Source organism: Netta rufina, assembly GCF_964035555.1.
Source record: "Netta rufina genome assembly, chromosome: 10".
In the NCBI taxonomy this organism is placed as follows: Eukaryota; Metazoa; Chordata; class Aves; order Anseriformes; family Anatidae; genus Netta; species Netta rufina.
Genome location: NC_140133.1, coordinates 1,938,818 through 1,961,742, shown reverse-complemented (window position 1 = coordinate 1,961,742; position 22,925 = coordinate 1,938,818). Strand labels below are relative to the sequence as shown.

At 32.5% G+C, this 22,925-nt stretch overlaps 1 protein-coding gene across 1 annotated transcript in view; it reads right to left on the bottom strand.

The window, feature by feature from the left end:
- Positions 1-22,925, bottom strand: part of ERC2 (ELKS/RAB6-interacting/CAST family member 2) — a gene marked incomplete at both ends in the record, with an annotated part of 465,422 nt that overhangs the window by 60,673 nt on the left and 381,824 nt on the right. Inside the window, one exon of the mRNA XM_084292445.1 lies at positions 12,683-12,817. Coding sequence (XP_084148571.1) covers positions 12,683-12,817 — 135 coding nt within the window. The remainder of the gene's footprint in view (positions 1-12,682; positions 12,818-22,925) is intronic.

Sequence of the window (22,925 nt, the reverse complement as noted above, 5' to 3'; positions counted from 1 at the left end):
AACTACTCTGCACATAGCATACCCTTTATTACCAGTGAATGCAAAATAGTTGCAAGAAGTTATATTTAGTGTTGTGTTGCAATAAAAACAGATCTACAGAGAAATACAACTGGTACTGAAAGTGGTATCTCTACAATATATGTATCTTGGGGGGTATTCTGGATTAATTTTGCTCCAAGACTGAATTCCCATTAGCATTGAACTGTGGTGGGCGACCTCCTGAAATGCATCTTTCAGATAAACTTCTTCAAAAAGGAATTCATTGTGTCCACTCCAAAACTGCTTCTGGTTAAAAACCACAGTGCAGTAAGTAGGAATAATCAAGAGTTTTCTTCAAAATATGTAATCTTGATCATAACTAGAACTCTAATGTATACGTACTCCAAGACTGCAAAATTCTGTATTACTATGAGGCCCACTGGTATAAAATTTGGTTATCTGATGTGAAGAAGACAGTGAATTTTACTCAAGAAGCAGACGGAAAATACGTCAATGAAATTGAAGTACTGCACATCCCCTCACATTTATGGCATGCAAATATATTTATAAAATCAGTTATTTAAATAAATTTTAAAAAATCAAAAATCCTAATTTCCTTTTATACAAAAACTTTTGCAACACAGGCAACATTTAAAACTTTATGAGTTAAGCTTTGCTGGCTCTCTTCCCACAAACAGAAGACCCTTCCTGACAAGGCTCATCATTTTTCCCTTTCATATGCCAGCATGCTAAGAATTAATGTCTTAACTTGAGTTGAATAAATCCAGTGATAACCTGCTCATCTCTTGAACTAACTTTCTGATGATAGATTTATCCTACTCTTCTTATTATTTGTGGCTATTAATGGGTCATTAAGCATGTAACTGCTGGCTCTGGACTGTGAAACTGTCCTACTTACAGCAAACAATTACATTTCCAGATATTAATTTCCATTTGTTTTCCAGAATTTGATTTCCAGAAATTTGATTTCCAGAAATCTACCTGCTAAGTAATAATATTTCTTTCAATTCAAGAACTTACCCTAAAATCAGAATCTTTTAGAGCTTAGAAAGACTTTCATCTGCTACTCGATTTCTTGGAAACATACAGGAGCAATCACAGCTGAGGACTAATCTCATAAACTGTCCATATATGGAACAACTGACTACAGAAGAGTTTTATGCATGAATGATTTGAAGCAGTGAGCCTGTAAGTGGAAAGGAGAAAGACTAACAGTGGATTCATTCAAATGAATGGGCAGAATTTTCGAAGCTCTGTATTTTATGTTTCATTCATATATTCAAACAGTTGAATAAATATTAAAAATTGCTTCAGTAATACGGATTTATGTCACAGGCCTGTTTTCAAACCTAACCATAACAGAAGTGGTCACAACTGCATCATCCTGGTCACTGGTGCATCATCTAGTTATGAAAATGACCATAAAGTCTATCTCACCATTTGTTCCAATTGTATATAGTTAAGTTACAGTCAAACATAAATACTGGTGATGAAGGTAGGCAGAAGGTGGTTTCTTTACAACACCCAGACTAGCATTAACATGAATAAGATGTTTCACCAGATACTGATACATTTTAAAGCTTTATCACTAGATGAAGCAGAAACTCAATGCTTCTTACAAGAAGTGGTCCATGAAATCAGATTTGCAATGCAAAAATTTATGGTCCCGTTTGTAGTGAAAGCCTGTGACATGTTATCTCACTTAAGTAACCAGTGCTAGATATGCAACTCTTGTTACCAAGTTACTGTCTCCCAGAAATGGATTTCTGGCTCTCTCATTTGGTGTAAAAAAACTATTTTAGATTATGATGGTGGCAGCTAATTTTTCTAGTAAAAAATATAAGATAAATGTAAACCTCTATATAAGTGTTGTATATTCTAACATGCACATTCAGGGGAAGTGAGGGGGAGAAGTGTCTATAGCTAAACATGATCTCAAAAAATTCTTCCATATGTGGAAAAGACTGCAAAGTTAACATATAAATATATATGTATATATATATAAATACACATACTGAGCAGTATGTATACATTATATCACATTAAACTTCAAAACATAAAACAAATTAATTTCTGTAAGCAAAGGAGAGGTATAACTTTTCAATGTACAAAATCCACCTCTTGGAGGTATCATAGACAGCAAAACCTGCATTCTACTTGTTACTTTTAATACTAGTTTAGCTGGCCTCTTAGTCAAATTATGAATTTAATATAATTAAAAGGTATTAGAAAATTCATCTGGATACAATATAATTACAATTAAGAGGTAGAAAAAAAAAAAAAAAAGTATTCATAAATATTACACATTTCTATTGGTTTTTATATAAATAACATAAGAAACTTTGAACATGAAGTTTGTAACTGTAAATGGTAATATACCAAACCTAAGGACTAGAGAAGCCCTGAAAGACAAATTCCAACTTGGAGCAGACTCTCAAATTTCAAGGCTCTTTCTTTTTCTCCATCACAGGTATGATGCAATCTACAAAGAAATTTATGTCTGAAACCACTCTCATTATCCTTAAAATCTGGGCTGCAAGTTTCTATGGAAAAACACTGATTTTCTTTTTAGGTTAAAGTAGGTAGAAATACTTTGCTAGATATCAGAGGCAAAAATCTTGTATCTATTAGAATGACCATATGATAAGACTTATTGGTTCTGGGAAATTCTAAACAAAAACAACATCCTAATTAGAAGAAAAGCATTTTCCATTTAGGAACGTGTTTATAATAAACAATATAGCTATGATAACTGCATACAATTTAATAGGAGAACTGACTTTTTAAGTGTGACCAGGATATAAATAGGATTTTATTGCATTCACTTCAACATGTCTCAACACTCTGTGATGTGAATCACAAGTTTTTTGTTCCAGAGGGAGAATATGCATAGCAAAGATGAAAAATTAGAGGAAATACTTAAAAATGTGAGAGTATTTATGTGACTAATTTGCACAGTACTTCTTAGATCTGTAAGTAGCAATTAATTCAGCACAATGCTAGTTATTTACAGTGGATATGCCTGGGATTGTTTATACTGAATGTACCAAGAAGCAAACCTTGCCCTGCCCAGATTCCTAAATTAAATAAATCCATGTGACTCCAATGAGCTTAGTGCAGGCTCAGCACTGTACTAATACAATTGTGTGCTTCCTTGAAGCTTGAGGCACCAGCAGAACAAGCTCATGTACGTTTAGTGAACAGACAAGAGCAAGCCCACACCTGCCCAAATACAAGGTATAAACATACAGAATAAAGAAACACAGAATATTAAACAAAATCTGGGTCAGGGAAGGAGCCAATAATTCTGATTTACTGCATTAAACAGCTATATCATATCACTTCTTTTATACACTATAACACTGGTACTTTAGGGTTTTCCCCTTAGTTTTGTTTCTTTTCCAAACAACTGAAAGACAAAGTTTTAATGTTGCAGAAATGTCCCTAGGATGACATTCCAGTTTTCCATACACACTGATCTTCTGCTGAGATTGGACTTTCTATTCATGGTCTAAGGAAATGTGAAGAATTTCACAGTTTTCAAATAATCATGGTCATTTGAATAAGCAAAAATAACCTAAATAACCTTTCTTTGTTGTTCTGTTTGCTCACCTTCTAAAGTTGTGGGTTTTGTGTTTTGTTCTGTTTTTGTTTTAAAGACAAATCCTTTTCAATATTCCTGGGGCCTATTCAGGAGTCTTAAGGTTGGCAACATTCCAGTATTGCCACAGAATATAAGGCATTGTGTTAATAGCAAGGTCTGCCAAAATAAACAAAGTAGCATGTACTCTTTTTCTTTAAAATTATATATGGATCAATACAGTGATTTGCCAATCAGGATCCAGACACTAAAATAACAATCATTGTTCAACTGTCCTATGGCTCTGATTTCAAAGTCATCCACCTCAAACAGAAACTCATCTGAATTGTAGTGTTTTTCACATTTTTTCTTTCAGCAACTTCAAGAATATTTAGCAGTTCCAGCTGATGAGCTGTTTCCAAGATCAGTCACCACTTTACAAATCAATAAACACTGTCTAACAGCACAAGGTCTTCTAAAACTTGCAAAAAGAAGTGGTATACTACTATTTTATAACAGTTATACTGTTAAGTTTCATGCATCACTGCATTCAATTTCTTTTTTCAAATTAACAAGAAAAGATTTTTAAAACTATGTGGATTTAATACTAAGGCAGATATCAGATAGACAGTTCTTTAAAAACAAGTTTACTTCCTTACTGGAGAATGTTATTAACAGAAACTTCACGGATACACACTGTTGCATCACTGTCTTAGTGAGGAGGACTTTTCCTTTTGATAAAAGGATAGTTCAGAAACCTTGAACAATATTTTTTGGCCTCTTTGCTGAGATTTCAGAAAAACAGAATAATAGAAATTATGATTGTGAGTTTGTAATTATCTACTTCTAACCACCACTGCCTTGTATAAGTGCCGTCAAAAATGGATTAAAAAGATGTAAAAGGACAGGCTACATGCATACACCACCACATGACATTCCATCCTCAATTACAGCTTTTAAGAACAGGGCCAACTTTCTGGAAAACAGAGAGATCTTACAGTTTTATAGCACAGCTTATGATATTGATACTTTCTCAAAATCTAAATCCTTTTTATGACAATATCATCTGTCATCATAAAATAAATTTGTAGCCTTGGTGATCATGAAGTGAAGCATACAACTTTGACTCAACAACAGCTTTGGAATTCATGAAATGAGAAACAACTTGCATTTTATGTCTCTCAAAATCTCCAGTTCTTTAAGCAGTAAGAAGATTTGATAGTTCATATAGTCATCAGGATTGGCAATGAAGTCCTAAAGTATGAAAATTCTTTGGATGTCTTACCTTCAGTCTTCCACTGTGTGGACACAGAATCAAATTCTTCATATGTCCTCTCAAATATATAACTTCATAGCAAGAATACTGTCAAACTAACTGAAGTATAGCCTAGAAACATAAATGTCCCAGCTTACCTACATAACTTCTTCTAATTCCCTTTTTTATAGAGATCCTGTTTTTAATTTAAATAATTAAGTACATTTTGTACCATGTAGTCCACAAACAGCAACTTGAACTCAGGACCTTTTAACCACACAGAAGAGATGTCATGAATCTTAACAATAAAGACCTGGGTGATAGCAAAAGAATGCTGTTTTTTTTATGTGGAGACCATTCTAGAGCTGGAGATCTGTCATACGTGACAATAATTTAAAGAATGTTTCAGAGATACCAAGAAATGTAAAATGCCAAGGGAAATTAATAGTAAGTGAATATGAGTGACTGTGGTTTATCAGCCTCCAAGTCAGAATACTATACAAATTTGGAAGGGCAGAAAGTAGTCTGAGATTACAAAACCAAAAGGGAATGAGATGTCTCAATTTGACCAGGCTTGTGGTTTCTGAGACAGCATTCTCTATTTGTTACAATTCTGAAAGTAAAAGACAAGACAAAAGGAGTGCAGTACAGAAAGGCACCTTTAGTAGTAAATAATATTGTGCCTATTTCTATCAACTTTATTCAGTAACATCACTTCGCTTCAAGAGCATGTTCACTTGTGTGATACAGACAGGCACTTCCTCCACAATATTTTCAATACAAGGAGGAAAACTGAAGGATGACATTGGCAAAAGGGGCCCAGGGAAAAAGTTATTGAGGAAAAAGGGTAAGCTTTTAGAAGTGAGAAGTAAAGAGAGCTGGGAAGTTGAACAGTAAGCTTTGTGATGTCGTCTAGGCTATTGGGCAGGATGGTTTCTAAATCTAGAAGTTCAAATTTATCTAGATATGCTTTTTGTCTGTTCCAGATGCAAAAATACAGATTACATTACTGTAATGCACTCTACAACATGCTACATATTGCAACCCCTTGAAAACTGAAGCTAGCACAGAATGTTTATTAAATTAAGCTCATATTCTTGCTAAGAACACCACACCCACACTCCAGGATATCCACTGACTGCCAAAATATTTTCAGGTGAAATTTAAGAAAGTTTGCCAACTCTCAAACCCAAACTGAAGAGAATAAATTTAAATTTGTAGTGCGAAACTGCAAAATTTTATTTTTTTTACTGTTTCTTACATTTTTACAGCCTCCAAGTTTTTTTTTTTTTTTTAATCCTTTTTTAAAGACTGGTAAAATGGTTAAAATTGCAGTGTTACTGATATAGCAGCACTCACTTCATGGAAATTTGTTTATATCAAGTAAAAATCAGATGTACCAACATAACAAGGGAACACATTGTGAGTCCCTGTAACGTGACTATATGTATGGGCAGAGGAGAGTTAGAATCATCCTACTGCTTATAAAGTTTTCATATCTTCCCCAGACTTAAGGTCCAGAGGCAAAATAGATTTCCAACTTATATCTCTCTCTAAATAGCATTGTGAAAAAAGAGGGGATAGAGGCAAGAAGTGGTTGAAAACCTGGTTTTGTTCCCTAGCAGCAGACAGAAGACATAAAAATCGCATAAAAAGAGAAAAAGCTTGTTACATCTATTATATCTGAAAACAGTGCACAACCAATTCCTTCAAGAGAATTTGGAGACCCTATTTCTAATTCTAGAACTATGATGCTGCATGATGCCCACAGATGAATATGAAATTGAATAACAATTATAATGAAAACATGATCATAAAAACAAAATATCAATAGCTGAACCAAATAGCACACACAAAAAGTATTCCTTTTTCCAGTAGGTTATATATATATTATTTATAGATATTTATTTTTATATTTTATTTTTATATATTTATTTTTTATTTATATATAATTTTCTTCCAAGAGACTGGTGATGCACCACCCTCTTTAAAGGGGGTACAGAGTCACAGCGCTTTACATCAGTAAGTGCAAAACATCTTCTTCTTCTTCCTTAAAAGTATGTATTAAAATACACACGCACATACTTTTACCACCATATCTCATAGCATACAAGTATTTCTTTACATCAATGTAGAACGCTAAGTTAGAAAATCCAATATTATTCACAGAAATGGGAAATATTTCAACATTAACCTTGCATGTTCAACTGCCTCTTCCTTCTCTGGGATTTCTGAGAAAACTTTCAAAAACCTTCCCTAACATGCACAAAATTAAATAGCATTTATGTTACAACACCACATCATTTTTTCCTTACAAAATAAAAAATGTCCTGTGATCATTTGCAAGTTTATTATTTTCCCAATTTGCTCTGTGGTTTCACACCATCAGCAGTGGGTTGGACCACAGTCACCAAAAACCACATATCTAGAATTTGCGTTTAATACACTATTGAATGGAAAATACAGGTTTGTGTGGCACATGGCAATCAAATTGCTGTTAAAAAAAAAAAAAAGTGCTGTATGGAATGCTAAATAATACAACACAGTAAATAATAATAATAACAACAATAATTATTATTATCGTTATATTTATTGTTATTAAATTATTGTTATATATTGTTATTTAATTATATAATAATAATAATAAAATTATTATTATTATTATTATTATTATAAAATTATTATTATTATTATTATTATAGACTAACTTCATTATAATTATTATTATAGAAAAACATAAGCTAAAGCAATTACTTGAGATCACTCATACTTATTTTTATACTTTGCTGTTCTCAGAAAGACTATGCAGCCAGGATTTTGCTATGAAACTTGTATTTGTTTGCCTTACAATTAAATATTTGCTAGGTTAATCCACTGTTCACAGTCTGGAAAATTAATAATGGCAGTACTTCAGGAGAACATCTCATCCAAGCTCATTGCACCAATACAAGAATAAGTAAAGCTGTTATCATGTGCAACAGATATTTGTCTAACCCGTTCCTCAAAATTTTCAAGAAAGTAGTTTCTATTACATCCACATTAAAGAACGTTCATGTTTCTTTCAATTTACAGATTTGTTACACACATAGTTAAAAAGATGTGTTGTTTTGTTTTGTTTGTTTTTTTGTTTTGTTTGTTTTTTAAATGGCTAACCTAGTTATTCTTAGTAAGAATTAAATTTACCACTCCTAGTCTTTCTACAGTGGGCACTGGAACACAATCGATCATCGTCTTCTTTACAACAACATTTTACTTATTAGAAGACTTACAACTCGCCCTTAATACTTTCTAGACTAAACAAACCCAGTTCTTTAAGCTTTCCTCATAGGTCATGTTTTCTAAAACTCCTATCATTCTTATTGCTCTCCTTTTGTCCCTTTCCAATTTGTCTATCTTAAAGCACGGTGTTCACAACTGTATACAGATTTTCAGATGAGGTCTCACCAGTGCTCAAAAGAACAGAATAATTACTTCCTGCTTCTTTTCCAGCATTACATCCCATTACAGAATTAGATCTAACTTCATTGCAATGGTATTCCATTGTTGGCATATACTGCTTTCAATCTAGATTATATTTCTTTTGCCACTCTATTGACTCAGTACATGTGAAGTTTCTCTTCTAAATGGACTTCTTTTTACTGAACTTCAGCTTACTCATTTCAGACTTTCTCTCCAGTTTATTAAGACTTGAGCTTTTTATTGAGACTGGAGCAGTTTATTGAGCAAGTTATCTGCTCTTACTATACCTGCAGTTTCTTGCAGCTTCGTTCATTACCAACAATAAATGTGTTAATCACTGAAATAATTTCTAAAAAAATACTCCACAAAAGTGGATAAAGGACAGACTTCTTAGCATCCTGCTGCAAATATCCCTGCTGTCTGACAATGAGTAACTGACATTTTTTACATAGCATGCTATTTATATCAGTTGTGCAACCATTCCATGCTGATTTCATGCATAATTCAATTAAAATTATTTATTGTTCTAGCTTTTATTATTGTAATGCATTTTACTCTCCTAGTTATTACAAATATATGATAGTACAGTGTCAAAGCCTTATAAATTTAAAGTATTTCACAGCTACTATTTTCTTCTTTAACCACAAAGCCAGTTAACCATATGAAAGGAAATTAGATTTGCCTGGCATACTTCGTCCTTGACAAATACAGACTAAAATTATAATGGCCATGCTATACAAGGGCCACCTAGACCTGCATCCTGTTTTAGACTGTGGTCCAAAACTGTCACCTAGAAAAGAGTGCAAGAACAAAATGAATGCATAGAGATACATCATTTCATACCTTCAAGAATGCAACTTAAGACTAGCTTATCTGTTTTATTATAGTAATCAACTATCAGGTTGATTTATGTGATTAGGAAATGATCAGGTAACTTTTAGGAAAAATAACAGCAAAGCAAGCATAACATGATTTGATAAACATTAGGATAGATATATATATATAGAGAGAGGTAGATAACATCATGCAGCCTGATACAGACACCAAGTTATTGAAAATTAACAGTAAAGAGACTACTGGGTTTCTATTGACTCACTGATAAATAATTTATTCCATAATTTTTTCAGAATCCAAAATAAAGTGATTAATCAATCTCCATATGTTTTACTTGTAAAGTGCTGTTTGCCTTTATCCTCCTAGGGTCCCTTTTGTACAACATAAGAGTTGTTGAATACAATCATAGATAGTTCAGAGACTACTTCAGCTAATATTTTATATTCTCTACAACAAAATATATTGGTTTAACCCAATGGGAATGCGACTATTTTATTTACAGATTGTTTAATCCTTCATTTTTCCCTGAAAAGTGTGCCTTGTTGTATAACTGCACTAAATAGCAAAGTTACTATTAATTTTATTAAAGATTTTTAGTTTTGTTGTTGTTGTTGTTTTTATAAAACTAAGACTTAAATTTAAAAGGTCCAGAACACACAAACATAAACAACTTGTGTCCTTTTTTTTCAAGAAAGGTTGCCCTTTTTGCTATATTTATAGTTTTTTTTTCTTGCTGCTTTTCATTCTTTTGCTAGTTATTATTATTAGTTATTTGCATATTAGTATTTTTGATTGCATCCCTATCTGCCTTTTATACCTTTTTTATACTTGTCTACTTTATTTTTAATCATGCACCCATTTCCATCATTCATAATTTTTAATTTTTTTATCCATTCTTAAAGAAGTTTTGATACAGATTTTTCTTTTTTTTTTTTTTTAATGTTTCTTATCTGTTCTTTTCTCTGAATAACCTGCTATTGTGCATTAAAAAGAGTCTCTTTCACTAAATGTTAGCTTGTAACACAGAGGTAGTTGTTTCTTTTCTTTCTTTCTTTCTTTTTTTTTTTTTTTTCCCCCATACATCTTGCCTTCATTCTGTTCTGTTCATTCTGTTTCTTGCAAAAACCCAAAACATTTTTTATTTCATGGTCATTTTTAGAATATTTTGCCTTATCTTATATATAGTCAGCCAACTTATGTCTGTTAATCAGAATGAGAACTACAACTAGATAGTACTTGTTGTCCTTAATATTCTTTGAAAGTTTTCTTTCTGAAAGTTCTTAACATGTTCCAGGAACATGTTAAGTTGTCTAGGTTTTGTGTTATTTCAGTTTTGATGTTTTTGTTTGTTTGTTTGTTTTTCAGTTGGTATTCAATAAATCGATCTTTCTTGTACATACCAGTTCCTGCTGCTAGCAGAGCTCTAGTGGTCATCCTAAAAAAGCTTAATTTGTCTATTTGTCTCCTATTCCAGACCAAGTAGTATATCACACTTCTCAGTTGTAACTTCACCTCCGTTTGTTTTTTTCCTTTTATTTCAGCCCACGCATTATGAACTTATGAATTAATTTAACAGCACAAAAGGATTTTTTATAGAAAAAAAATATATTTTTTTATTTTTCCCCAGGGTTCCCTATCTGGAAAAGAGTTATTTGCTTCTAAAGATTGTTTTTTCCAACTCCAGCTATATCCTTTCTTCCTTGTCCTATTCTGACTGAGTTCCTCCCCAGACTTGTACAGTTTTCAACTCTCACCCATTGCTAAAGAGAGTAAAGTCAAGAAAAGAAGTTTATCTTAAAGTTTGAATGTCATCTTCAGGAGTGCATCCATCCATAACTGACAAGCTCACTGTACAAAGGAATTTAAAATTTGAAATGGAATAGTGTCACCTATTAGCAGCTGGAAACATCTGACATACTGGCAGCATGGCTTACATGTGTATTTTAATTTCAAAATAGATGTTTGTTTCTTTAAATTTCATCTCCTAGGGCTAGTTTATTTCATTTGTATTCCCTGTAGTGTGGCTTTTTCTTTACATACATACACACATTCATGTACACACACATTATTCTATACTATAACAAATTGTTGAGCATCTGGTGCAGATACTTAATAAAGGACCATAAAAACATGGCTGCTGGCAGAAGGTGATTTGAAGGAACAGATTAAGTTGCCACTAGAATATGAAATACTATTTTGGTGTGGATATACACAAATATAATGTGTAATACATGATGAATAAATAATTCAATTGTTTTCAATACTATAATGTTATGATAACTTAATGTAACTATTAACTATACTATTATAATAATAAATATAGCAATACATAATTGTTAATAACAGCAATAATACCATTATTATCAATATTATAAGTATAAAATTAAAATAGACACATTGTTTTTGGTGGATCTGGTCTTCCAAAATTAAGAGGTCTAGCATTTTCTGTTCAGAAACATCTGTTTCAAACCCATCTAAAAATAAAATAGAGGTTGCACACTGGACATGTAGCAAAATTCTTCCTACCAAAGGAACAGCAACATTATGTGAAAAACCATGCTGCATTATTAAAAAGGACAGTTGCAATGCTAATAAACCACAGAACATCATGACCTCTTAATTCCAAAAATGTAATGTATAACTGTTATTACTTTAAAACTGTGACGATCAACTTGTTTTAATAGTTCTGCATTTTACTTTTCACTTAACTTTCACTAACGTTCTAAACTACAACCACTAAAAACAAATGAGTTTTGTAAAAAAAAAAAATAAAAAATATGTTTTAGATGTTTAAAATTTGTATTTATTTGTATACAAATATTGAAATTTACAAAATCAAAACAGTGTTGGGCTTAGGGATTGTTTTTCTACTGGGGAAAAAGGTTCCTAGTTCCCATTGTTCCATTCCCAATTGAACAATGCCACCATTCTCAATCAACAGACATTAGAAGAGCATTTTATTAGACAGCCCTGTAACACAGGACCCTAAAAAGGATAACATTATAAAAAGAAGAATATTGAATCATTATGCATTTTTAAACTAAACCATGTTGAAATTTTGTTTATCATGCCTAGTTAAAAATGTATCACTTGATTTTAAACTATACCTGATATTTGATAGCTTCAACAGAAAAATACATTCACAGTTTAGAACTAGGGGTTTACAAATTGGCAGAGGGAAAACCTGCATAATTTTAAGATACTAATGATTTATACATTTACTTTAAATAAATAAATAAATAAATAATCCCCAAAGTGAATACTTCTGAAATCACTCTAGTTATGAGAATTTCCATTGCTTTTCTACTCTAAAAGTTGAATTATGAAATGCTGAAAATAGCTGTGAAACTTTTAAAAAAGATAGAGAAGAGAAATATAAGGCACCAGACAAAAAGTCAAAATGTTTAGATTCTTTCAGGCATGGAAATAAATACCAGAGCTATTAATTTCTGTTCAAAGAACATATTGCTCATTATTTCTTTGGAATATTTGCTTCACATTGAAATACCAAAATAGTAAAAGTGTAAAACTGAAGTTGAGAAAAGGCAACTGACCTGATCTGGAGAAGGTCTGTGGTTGGAGTGTTGTGGCCTCCCAGGTGATCGGTGATGGTGGTGGTGATGATGGTGGTGGTAGTGGTGATGGTCGTCATCATAGTTATCTGCCATCAGTTTCATTCTGTTTTGTGTCTATTTAGGATGTAAAGTGAGACAATTTATTACATGCTGGAATATATTAATTCAATACTTGTTTTGGCAAGATCTTAGCTCTTCCTTCACTCTTTTTTTTGGTAGCTGCAAGGATCTAACAATAGAAGTCAGGCCTGCTGGCTCATGAAGAAAAGGAAACAGGAATAGAAAAAGACAACAAAGCATGTGAACACATCTGTCTCAGTTTTCACGTATATAGAATTGCACAAAGAAGTTGGGAAAGGATATGATCAAGGATGTTGTGTTTGAAGGGCGTCAACAAAGACATTCAACTTCTCTAAATTTAATATTTTAGAACATTTGTCTTTTTTTTTCTTCAACCTATTACTATGTCTCACTAATTAACTTGCAAAAATTCACCAACAGAAATATTATGTGTTCTTGAAATATTTACAGTTATCTACTGCAAGTCAACAACAATAATGAATAGTTATGCTAAAAGCTAAATATTAGCTATATTTTTAGTTGTATGCCAGGATCACCCTGTTAAACAGTAAATTAAAATAATCTTGAGTCTAATTCATGCAGACACAGATGCTTAGACAAATAAGTGATTATGGGACCAAATTAAAGTAAGTCTTAGATATAAATCTTTAAAACAAGATTAAGTAGATGGCTGAAAGGAAGATTGCAGTCTAAAGACACTTAATGTCACCTTCAAAAAACTAATCTTAATCCTGACACAATTTTTTGTAGGGGAAAGGTTGCACTTGAAGAAGCATTATCTACTTTGTGTCAATTCTCTATGAGGACACCACTTGACTAGGTCATGCACAAACGTCTACTTTGCACATAGACACTTTGGAGGACATTAAAGATAAGAGTCTGAAGTCAATTGCAAGAAGTCACAGTTCTACCCACACTCCAAGGTGGCAGGATGCATATTAACTCCAATGAGGATGCTGTCAAAACACATTACCCCAGGATTTTCTCCAAACTAATCAGTTCCAAAGGTCCAAATTAAACAGATGAATTTAAACACGAGTCATTTATTTGGTTATATTCCTATGCTAGCAGGTCTTACTGTATTCCACCTGAAAATGTCCATGGGATAGTATGTGGTAAATTTATTTCCTAAATGGATTATCCTATGAGAAAAATTGCATACCATGTCTCCGTTTAGAAATTTTCACTGATTTAATAAATTAATAAATAGAAAATGTAAAAACTAAAATATTGCCATTAAATTCCCTCATTTTAATGAATTTGCTGAAGTAGAAAAGATTTCTGAAAGAAAAAAAAAAAGAGAGAGAGAGAGAGAAAACTAAATATTATTACAAAATATTTCAAAATAACAGAATCTAATGTGAGGAAAACTATGAGCCCAGGGTTAAAAAAAAATCCTAAGCTTATTAATTATTGCTAATTATTAATTAATTAGCAATTAATTTTATTTTGAACTACCATAATGCTTCTCAAGCACCTCACATTGCCACTATTAGGGAGACAAACTACTTTATAGGAAGGCACTTGCACTCAGTTCAAGTTAAGATTAGAAAAAAAAAATCATAAGGCATTCATAATAACAAGATAGAGGAACAGTCGCAGATGGTATGTGTGCATGCTTTAGCCACTGTTAGACTCTTTATGGGCATCCCTATAGCAATAGAAGAGCATCTTCTCAGTGGGTTACAGAATACATGTAGATTTCCTCCACAGCTCAAGTAGTAGATTCTTTCAAACAGGAATTGTGCTGGCACTATATGGTGTTTTTTCATGTCTTTTAACACTATTTTCTGCACAGTTGTGATCATTCCATTTTCTCCATCATGGATAAGAGAGGAGCATAGACCTGTATTAATTTCAGTTATGAATTTCTACTGATTTTACAAAAAATTAAAAAATAAATCAATGTGATTCATAGTTACCCTGTTTGTCTTCACGTTCAAAGAGGATTGCTTTTTGAACAAGAGTGGAAAAGATGGAGAACTAATAGACAAATAATAACCCACTTACTGTAAACACTGTAATACCCTGCCTCTTTGGGGAAGCTCCTAAGATTTTATTAGTTTATTTTCTTATCAATGAACAGCCTTAAATTTCCTACCTTTCAACTGTATTCCATAAAAGAATGCAAAAGTTAAACAAGATGATATATGCAATCCTAAAAGTGTCCCCTGTAATGAGGTGTTGGAGATTAGACGTGTCATGGGATAAGAACTGTAAACGAATGATGTCATCTTTCTAATTTTGTGCTGAAATATAAATAAACCACTTCTAATGTTTCCTCCTTTTGGATGCCAGATTGCAGTAAAATCTGTACAAAGAAACTGTTAATGCTGCAGTAGGGTTCTTTTAGTTGTCCTGTTCTGGAAGCAAACCGTATAAGAAATAGGAAATTAGGATTTCCTTTCAATTGATACGATCATCAAACCATCCAAACATTTACATAACATTTTATTGTTATTGTTCATTCCTTAAAATTATACTAAATATTTTTAATAGCTTTTTCTTTTTATTAGTTAGTGCTTCACAATGACAACTAATAGGATTTTGAGTTTCTGCTTCTCTTCAATTTAGCTGCTGTCAAAGAGAGATGCTCACTTCAACAGTGAACTCCGTTTTCCAGATATGCTTAGCTTTCACTTTAGCAGTACAAAACATGGTATGATTTAAAATTTTAAAAGCAGGACTTTTAAGGATAAGCAGGAGGATTTCTGAAGGAGGAACAAAACTAAAGCCATCCAGAAAATTAAACAGAGGAAAAATATAATCCTTTTCAGCTCCTTCTAAACAAAATGCTGAAATGTTACTTCCATACACTTCCCTTGCTAACTCTTTTAATTCTTAGTAGGCATTGAAATGCCATGTATATTATTGTTTGAGGGAGAAACTAATTAACCACACTGGAACTCATTCAAGACCCAAAGGCTTTACACACCCCACACACACATACAAGCACACACACCAACACGTAGAAAAGGATTTTATTGGCCATGTTTTAGGACATTGGCTTATCAGACAAACAGGAACTGCCTCTGCTCAGGGTTTCATGTCAACACATTTGAATATCATTCCAGTTCTGACTTGGGGGAAAAGTACCACCTACTGACTTGGCAATGCCATAATTTCCTGCACCATCTTCAGCATGCCTGAAAATTTCCTGTTTGAAAATACATGAGACTTTTTCTTATATTGTTTTCAAAAGCACTGCAGATTCCTAAATATGGCCTTTTATGATGATCTGGAAACTCAGCCCTGGAACGTGCAATTCATAAAAATTTGAATCATGCTGGCACATACATTAATATGTATCTAATCTGCACCATCTACTACTTTGCAAGAATAACCACAAATCAAAAATAGTTCCTTTATATAGTTCAAAATTTTACTCACATTTTCCTCTAAAAATCTAATCCCTACAAGTAGTTATTACAGAGCTTGAAAATGATTTTTTTTTCTTTTTTTTTTTCTTTTTTTTTTAAGTTGAAGTTTGAAATCAAATTAGAGGGCTGATCGCAACCCCTTCCTGGTGGTCTGGATAGCCCCTTGCTCAGAATTTAATACTTTTTAGGTGAAAACCACCCTCAATTCAAAGGCGGTGTTAAAAGTAGGCATCTTCCTGATGTACATGTTAAGGTACATTTTTTAAGGTACATATCTTTTTGCCACATTTGTTTCATGAGCTTTCTCAAAATCAATTTTTGTTTTAATTTTTTTAGGTAACAGTGTTCACTACGGAATGAATAACATCAGTGACTTAGGGAGGAATTAGCTTTTAAGTTCTCTGCTGCTTCCACTACTACATAGCAGACCTTCTCAAATAATTAAACATTTCTGCCTTTGCAGTGGTCAAAAATACATCTGCTTCCCAATCAGGTCATTATAAAACCCATCATCAGAGTATACTCAGATACTAACATGGATATTTTCAAATGGATAATTACTGGATCTCTTCTGTTTATTTAAGAACCTCCTAATTCACAGTCTAGTGTAACTTCGTCAAGTCCCTAACAGACTCTTCAGTGCAACATTTAAAAGCATCAAGCACAAGCAGCTGGAAGAGCAGCTGCATTAGCCTGTGTGAAGTATGATTCCTGTGTGCCTCCACCCCAAAATCTCCAGCCAGCTCCTGATTAAGAAATGTTGTCAGTCCCATATATAATAGGAAAGACCTAGAAGAAAAAAGAAAAACAGAAAGAAAAAAAAAAAAAAAAAAAAAGGAAGAAAAAGGAAGAAAAACAAAAAAAAGCTGCCATGGCACATTCTTTTTCCCAATGATGAGACCAAGTCTGTCCTGTGTACACTTAACAGGAGGTCATCCAAAACAAAGTTATGTTATTCTTGAGGAAAATATATATACTCTATTCAAGTTGAACAAATTAAATATTCTTTTACTTTCTTCCTGTTGTGTTTGCACTGGTATATTACAGCTGAAACAGAAGTTACAGGTTTGATGAAGATGTATCTGGAGAGCTACCCTAGCCTGCATGAGACTTATGAATCAGGCCTTTAAGCCTAAAATATTGTGAAATCTCCATATGCACCACTACTTAAAATTATGGAATATTCTGTGAATAAATCATTCTTACAATTTCAATTGCAAATCCACTGACTCACATCAGACTAAAGGTAACACTACTATACAGCTTCCTGAAACCTCTCTATCAATTTCTGTGTCAAACAGAATTTTGGAGAATATGTATTTGCAAAATTTTGGTGACCTATACATAGCACCATTGTTTGTTTCCATTTATGATAATCATTGATCTTTTTTTCTATAGTATTCTTCTTTTTCTAATATTGTCCTGTGCATATCAGATCTAACCAAGTCAGCATAAGATCACATCTGCCGATTTCCTACAGTGGAGGTCATTCTTTACCAGTAATATTTCTAGAGACAAACATGAACCAAGATGCTACTATCTTTCAGACATTATGAAATCCTAAGTAAGTGTTGACTCAGAACATCATTACACACCACATCTTCTTTCATACTCATTGTCATCTTTTCTCCAAAATATAGCAGATTGATTTGTTTTGCAATCTACTTTGAAGATATGGACTACTTTAAACAAAGGGAGAGAATAAATTTCAAGTTCAGCAGCAAAGACAGAAGTGACATGTTGGAAGTCACGGACTTTTATTTTGAAAAATTACATTTCCTCCTCAGTGACTTCAGCAATCATCTTCTGTGACCACAATACAGAGATATGTACTCAGTTAGTCCTATTGTCCAGTGTATTATTGCTTTAGTTTTAGATATATGTTTTTATGTGTGCCGATGTATATAGATACACACACACATTTATATATGAATTTATGTACATATCATCAATTCCTTCATCCAGGAAAGACAGCAAAGCCTTTAGACCACAAATGCTTAGGCAATTTCTTGATTTTAACTTATTCTGGCAAAATGAAACCAGTTTCACTAGTGGCTGAAGGAATGATGAACTGCAGCATAGGCCTGAAATTAGAAGTGGGTGTGTCACTCAGAGCAGCCCAAAAAGGTATAAGTGATCCATTTGACTTGCAAAGGAGATGGGCTGTCAGTGGTCTCAAGTATTTTCTCAAGGCTGTGGTTTCCAAACCTCTCTTCTATTTCATTCCTTTTTAATTCTGCCAGTGGAAGTGCATTGTATTCTAACTCAGACATTGGCAGAAGAATCCTAAATTCTATCCTTAGCATGAATCTGAAATAATTTAGTTTCAATTTAGCATACCAGTTTGAATTTGCAAATTCTAACAGTTTGGGATACATTTCCTTTATGGAACACATTTGATACAAAAATAACTAAAAGACAAGGAACATGAAGCTCTGTTACTTTTGCCTGTCATTTTTCAGCGTGTTTCAACTTGGTTTTGGGCTCTTACCTCAAGTTAGGTAAGCTACAAATTTTAATTTCCTGTTTCGATCATTCATCATATGCTGAAAAGCGGTATCTCTGACAGCAAAATTATCATACCCAGTTGTTTATGTTTTGTTTGTTTGTTTTTGAAAATGTCTGGTGAACACCAGGCCCACACCTGAGACAGAACAAGTTTTAATTTGGCTTTATATTAGGAAAGAAGAAAAAAAAAAAGTAAACTTGTAAAACGCAACAATTCATTAACTGCATCTCTTACAGACTCTGTATAGCCTTATTAGTTTTATCCTGAAAGACTTCCACATTTTTTTTGCTTTAAATTTATTGACTGCATTCAGTAAATGCTACATCCATTTTGAAATAAAGGAAAGATAGAGGAATTAAAAGTGGTTTAAAGCTAGGAGAACAGGTATATTAACACTTAGGGCTTGAAACACTTGTCTTTGATCATTCAGTATCACTATTTGCTAAGCTGTCAAGGTTATGAATGGTATGTGTAACTGAATTTTTAACCCACTTAACAAGGAATTTATGATCAAGCTCTGTATGAATACTGACAGATATTTCTTGTCCTTCTAAAATTCTGTAGAGTTTAAGTAAGGATCTACAGAAGTGGAATGAAAGTCTTTGATTGACTAGTAACAGACTCTCAATAGCTTAACAACAATCTGTAACTGTAAAACTATAATATTAAAACTGTCTTTAAAAAAATATTTTAGCAAGGTGGCAATAGGCAACTATGCTTTGATCTGTCATCTGGATCAAGTTAACAATGAAACTCATGAATGAGGTTAAAATGAGGAAAAATAGTAAGATTTTTTCCTCTGGGATATAGGTGTAATGCCATTCAACAGCTATTACTTTCCTTTGGATTTTCTTTTCAATCTCTCTTCACTAAAAGGAATTTGAAACATTTCTAGAATATTCCCTTTTAATAGGGTAGGATTTTTCCCTATACAATATGGGAAGAAGGTACACATAAGGCCTGCAAGCTATACTGGACAGGTCCTGGAGTGCAATAAAAGCATGAAAATTAAAATCTAGAGACTCACCTTCTAGCTTAGAATCTGCAATGGCCTCTTGTTTATCATCTTCAACATCACAGAACCTCTATGTCTTGCAATCTCACTATTGAAAATAATACTCCCACAAAATACTTTGACATCTTCTTGTGGCAGATGTTTAGTTCTATTTTTCCTGATTTTTTTTTTTTACAAATAAATGATTTAATTTGAGCTTTTTTTTTTTCGTTTTAGAAAAATCATTAGCATGTATTATTATATTATGTATTATATATTAGCATTCATTAGCATTTCAGAAAATACTAATATAATCTTAAAAACAAACAAACAAAAAACACCTTGAAATCCAGAAGGTAAGAGTCTAAAAAGCTGTGTACGTAAGACTATATAATTCATCGAGTTTATCCAGAAGTTACATAAACCTACTGGAATTCATTTGGATTGCATGAAAGCATGTGCAACTGTAATTGTTTTTTTCAGTTTGAATCCAGTGCTTCGGGCATGAATTCTGTTAGCTGAGGGTTAACAAAACATTTGCTAAATAATCCAGTTCTGTATTTATTCTCTATAATAAATAAAATTAGTATTCATGTCAGAACAGTATTTTTGCACATTCTTTGAAATCTGTTATTTGAAGACAAGTGACGAATTTCTAATTATTCCTACTGCTGCACAGCACAGAGATTGTTAACAGCCGCAGAATATAATTTGTAGCTGTTTTGTTATTTGATATCTTACCTATACTTAAATATTGGACAACAAATGCTGTACTTGGCCTCAAATACCTTTAAAGTTCACCATATCACATTTGTCACTCAGTTTGTTAAAGCACTCTCAGTTTGCATGAAATGAAGACTTTACAAAAGCAGTATATATCTTTCATTAAATAATAAAAAATATTCTAAAAGTGGATTTATATGCTTATGTAACAGAGGAAGACAGTCTTGAAAAGTAGCTACGAAGGGCTTCTCAGAAGTGATTGCTGTGTTTCGAAGTAACCACCATGATGACTTATAATAACCATGAAGTCATAGGTTGCATCAAAGAACAATGAAACCATCACAGACCACATTGAAAATTAAAAGTATATGCCATGTAAGCCTGTATTTCTAAAGCCTAAGTCTAACAACTTATTATTATACTCTTCAGCAACTTTCCATTTGTATCATCTGTGTTGTCTCATCACTTTACGTATTTTTCCAAGATCAAAAAAAAAAATTCAAATTCCAACTTTGGAGCCTTTAAAAAACATGCTCAACATCACTGTCATTTCAATCCACCCTCTCTGAGCATTTTGGACATGGTAGGGATACATGCATTCTGCCTAAGTGATTTGATACTAAACCAAACAGTAAGCCTAATTTGATAACTAGAAAGAAGATTTAAGAGAGATTCCATTGCAAAGTTTCAGTCCAAACTTCTTTTGCTTAACCTCCTTGATATGTGCAAGCTGAGTCACTAGTTACATAGCTGATGCAAATAAATAAATAAATAAATAAATAAATATGAAATAAAGTAAAATAAGTAAAATAAACCCAATATCATTATTTTAAAAGAGCCAAACCTTGATTCTGTGCTCAATTCATTTTAATGGTAGCACATTTATTGAATTAACACAATTCAATGAGATAAACCATTAAAATATATCATCCAACTTTTTCTTTCTTTTGACAGAAGGACTTCTGACCTTTTTCCACAAGTTAAAAGATCTGTCAGTTGGCCATTGCTCTGAAGGACTTCTTGCCAATTCTATAGCTATATAAAAAAACTTGGACTTCAATTTGTGTTAAGTATTCAAGCTCTGGAATACTTCATGCTAATTATTCAGGCTACCTCTAACAGCATAACACTAGCACCATACTGTTAATCTCATGCAAAATAAGTTACGCTGTCTTAATAATTACAAATATATGATAATGTTCAAGGTTGGTTTTGTTTTGTTGGTGGTGGTTTTTTTTTTGCTTATACAGTGAGTTTTTATATACTAAATTATGAATATGTTTGCAAGCACACAACAGTAACTAAAAGATAATGAGAACGTAACAGTATGGTAACTAAGAACTACAGATGTTAAAAAAAACTATCATAATCATAACCATATGATTATTAGAATGCATCACTATGGATTAGAGCTATGTTTTACTGAGTGTTTTAATTATGCATTTTCTTTTTATAACATCCCTGTAATATAATCTATCCTCATATTCCTACTCTTAGCTCTATTTGGACAAGGGTTTTGCTGCTTTGTTTCCCCCCTCAGTTTTAGAATACAATTATTTTTTTTCCCTATTAAAATTCCAAATGGGCTAATAAGCATGTGTGGTATTTTTTTTTCCATGATATAGTGTGTGGAAAGGGAGGGACAGAATGCATGCTGGTTAAAAGTATGCATGATAGTGTGCTGTAGAAAAGTTTGGCTACTAAACTCTTCTTTTCCTTTTTTTTTTTTTTTTGACCTCATTAATGCTACAACCATTGCATATGAAGTAAAGAACAATGATGCCCTTACACTAGAAAAGATCTTTTTTTCCCTTCATTTTCCCATCTATATCTAATCATATAGTAAATTTAATTCATGTGATGAAAAATCTTACCATTCTTATCATTTGTGACATGCATGCAAACAAAACATCTGTTCTCACTCCCTGTCTGCCTTTAGACCCTGTTTGTCTCCAGTTTCACAGTATAAAAAGTAGTTTCAGAAGAAGTACTAAAAAGTTTCCAAGTTTTCAAGAAATCCAACCTTCCTCCTAGGTGAAATGCAATGCTGGTCAAATTAGATTCTCTGACTCCTGCGAGGCAATATTATCAGAGATAAAAATGTTGTTAAATATTTCATTTGTAATGAAGCAAAAAATACATGAAGACTAGAAACTGTCAAAAACAATTGTTTTTTTCCAAAAAGTGACACCAAATAAGTTTTTCAGATTAACTACTTTAATTATTTTTCTGAAGGTATCTTAAGGTATGTCATAAAACAGAAGTAAACCAATGTGATACAGAAAGAACAGTGGAGAAAGTGTTAGGCTAAATGAAGCCTGAGTAGCATAGAAGAAATAAATGGTCATGAAAGAGACAAAAAGCAAAGAATACCTTATATTTATCTGCCTGGGAGCAAATATGATAAAAACAACCTACGTATTTAAAGTTGAGAGAAATAATAAGTGAAAAGCAGTTTCCAATATAGATCTTGGCAAAGACATTGATCTGATAATTTGTTGTTGAATGTGAACATGAAAGTTCTACATATATTTC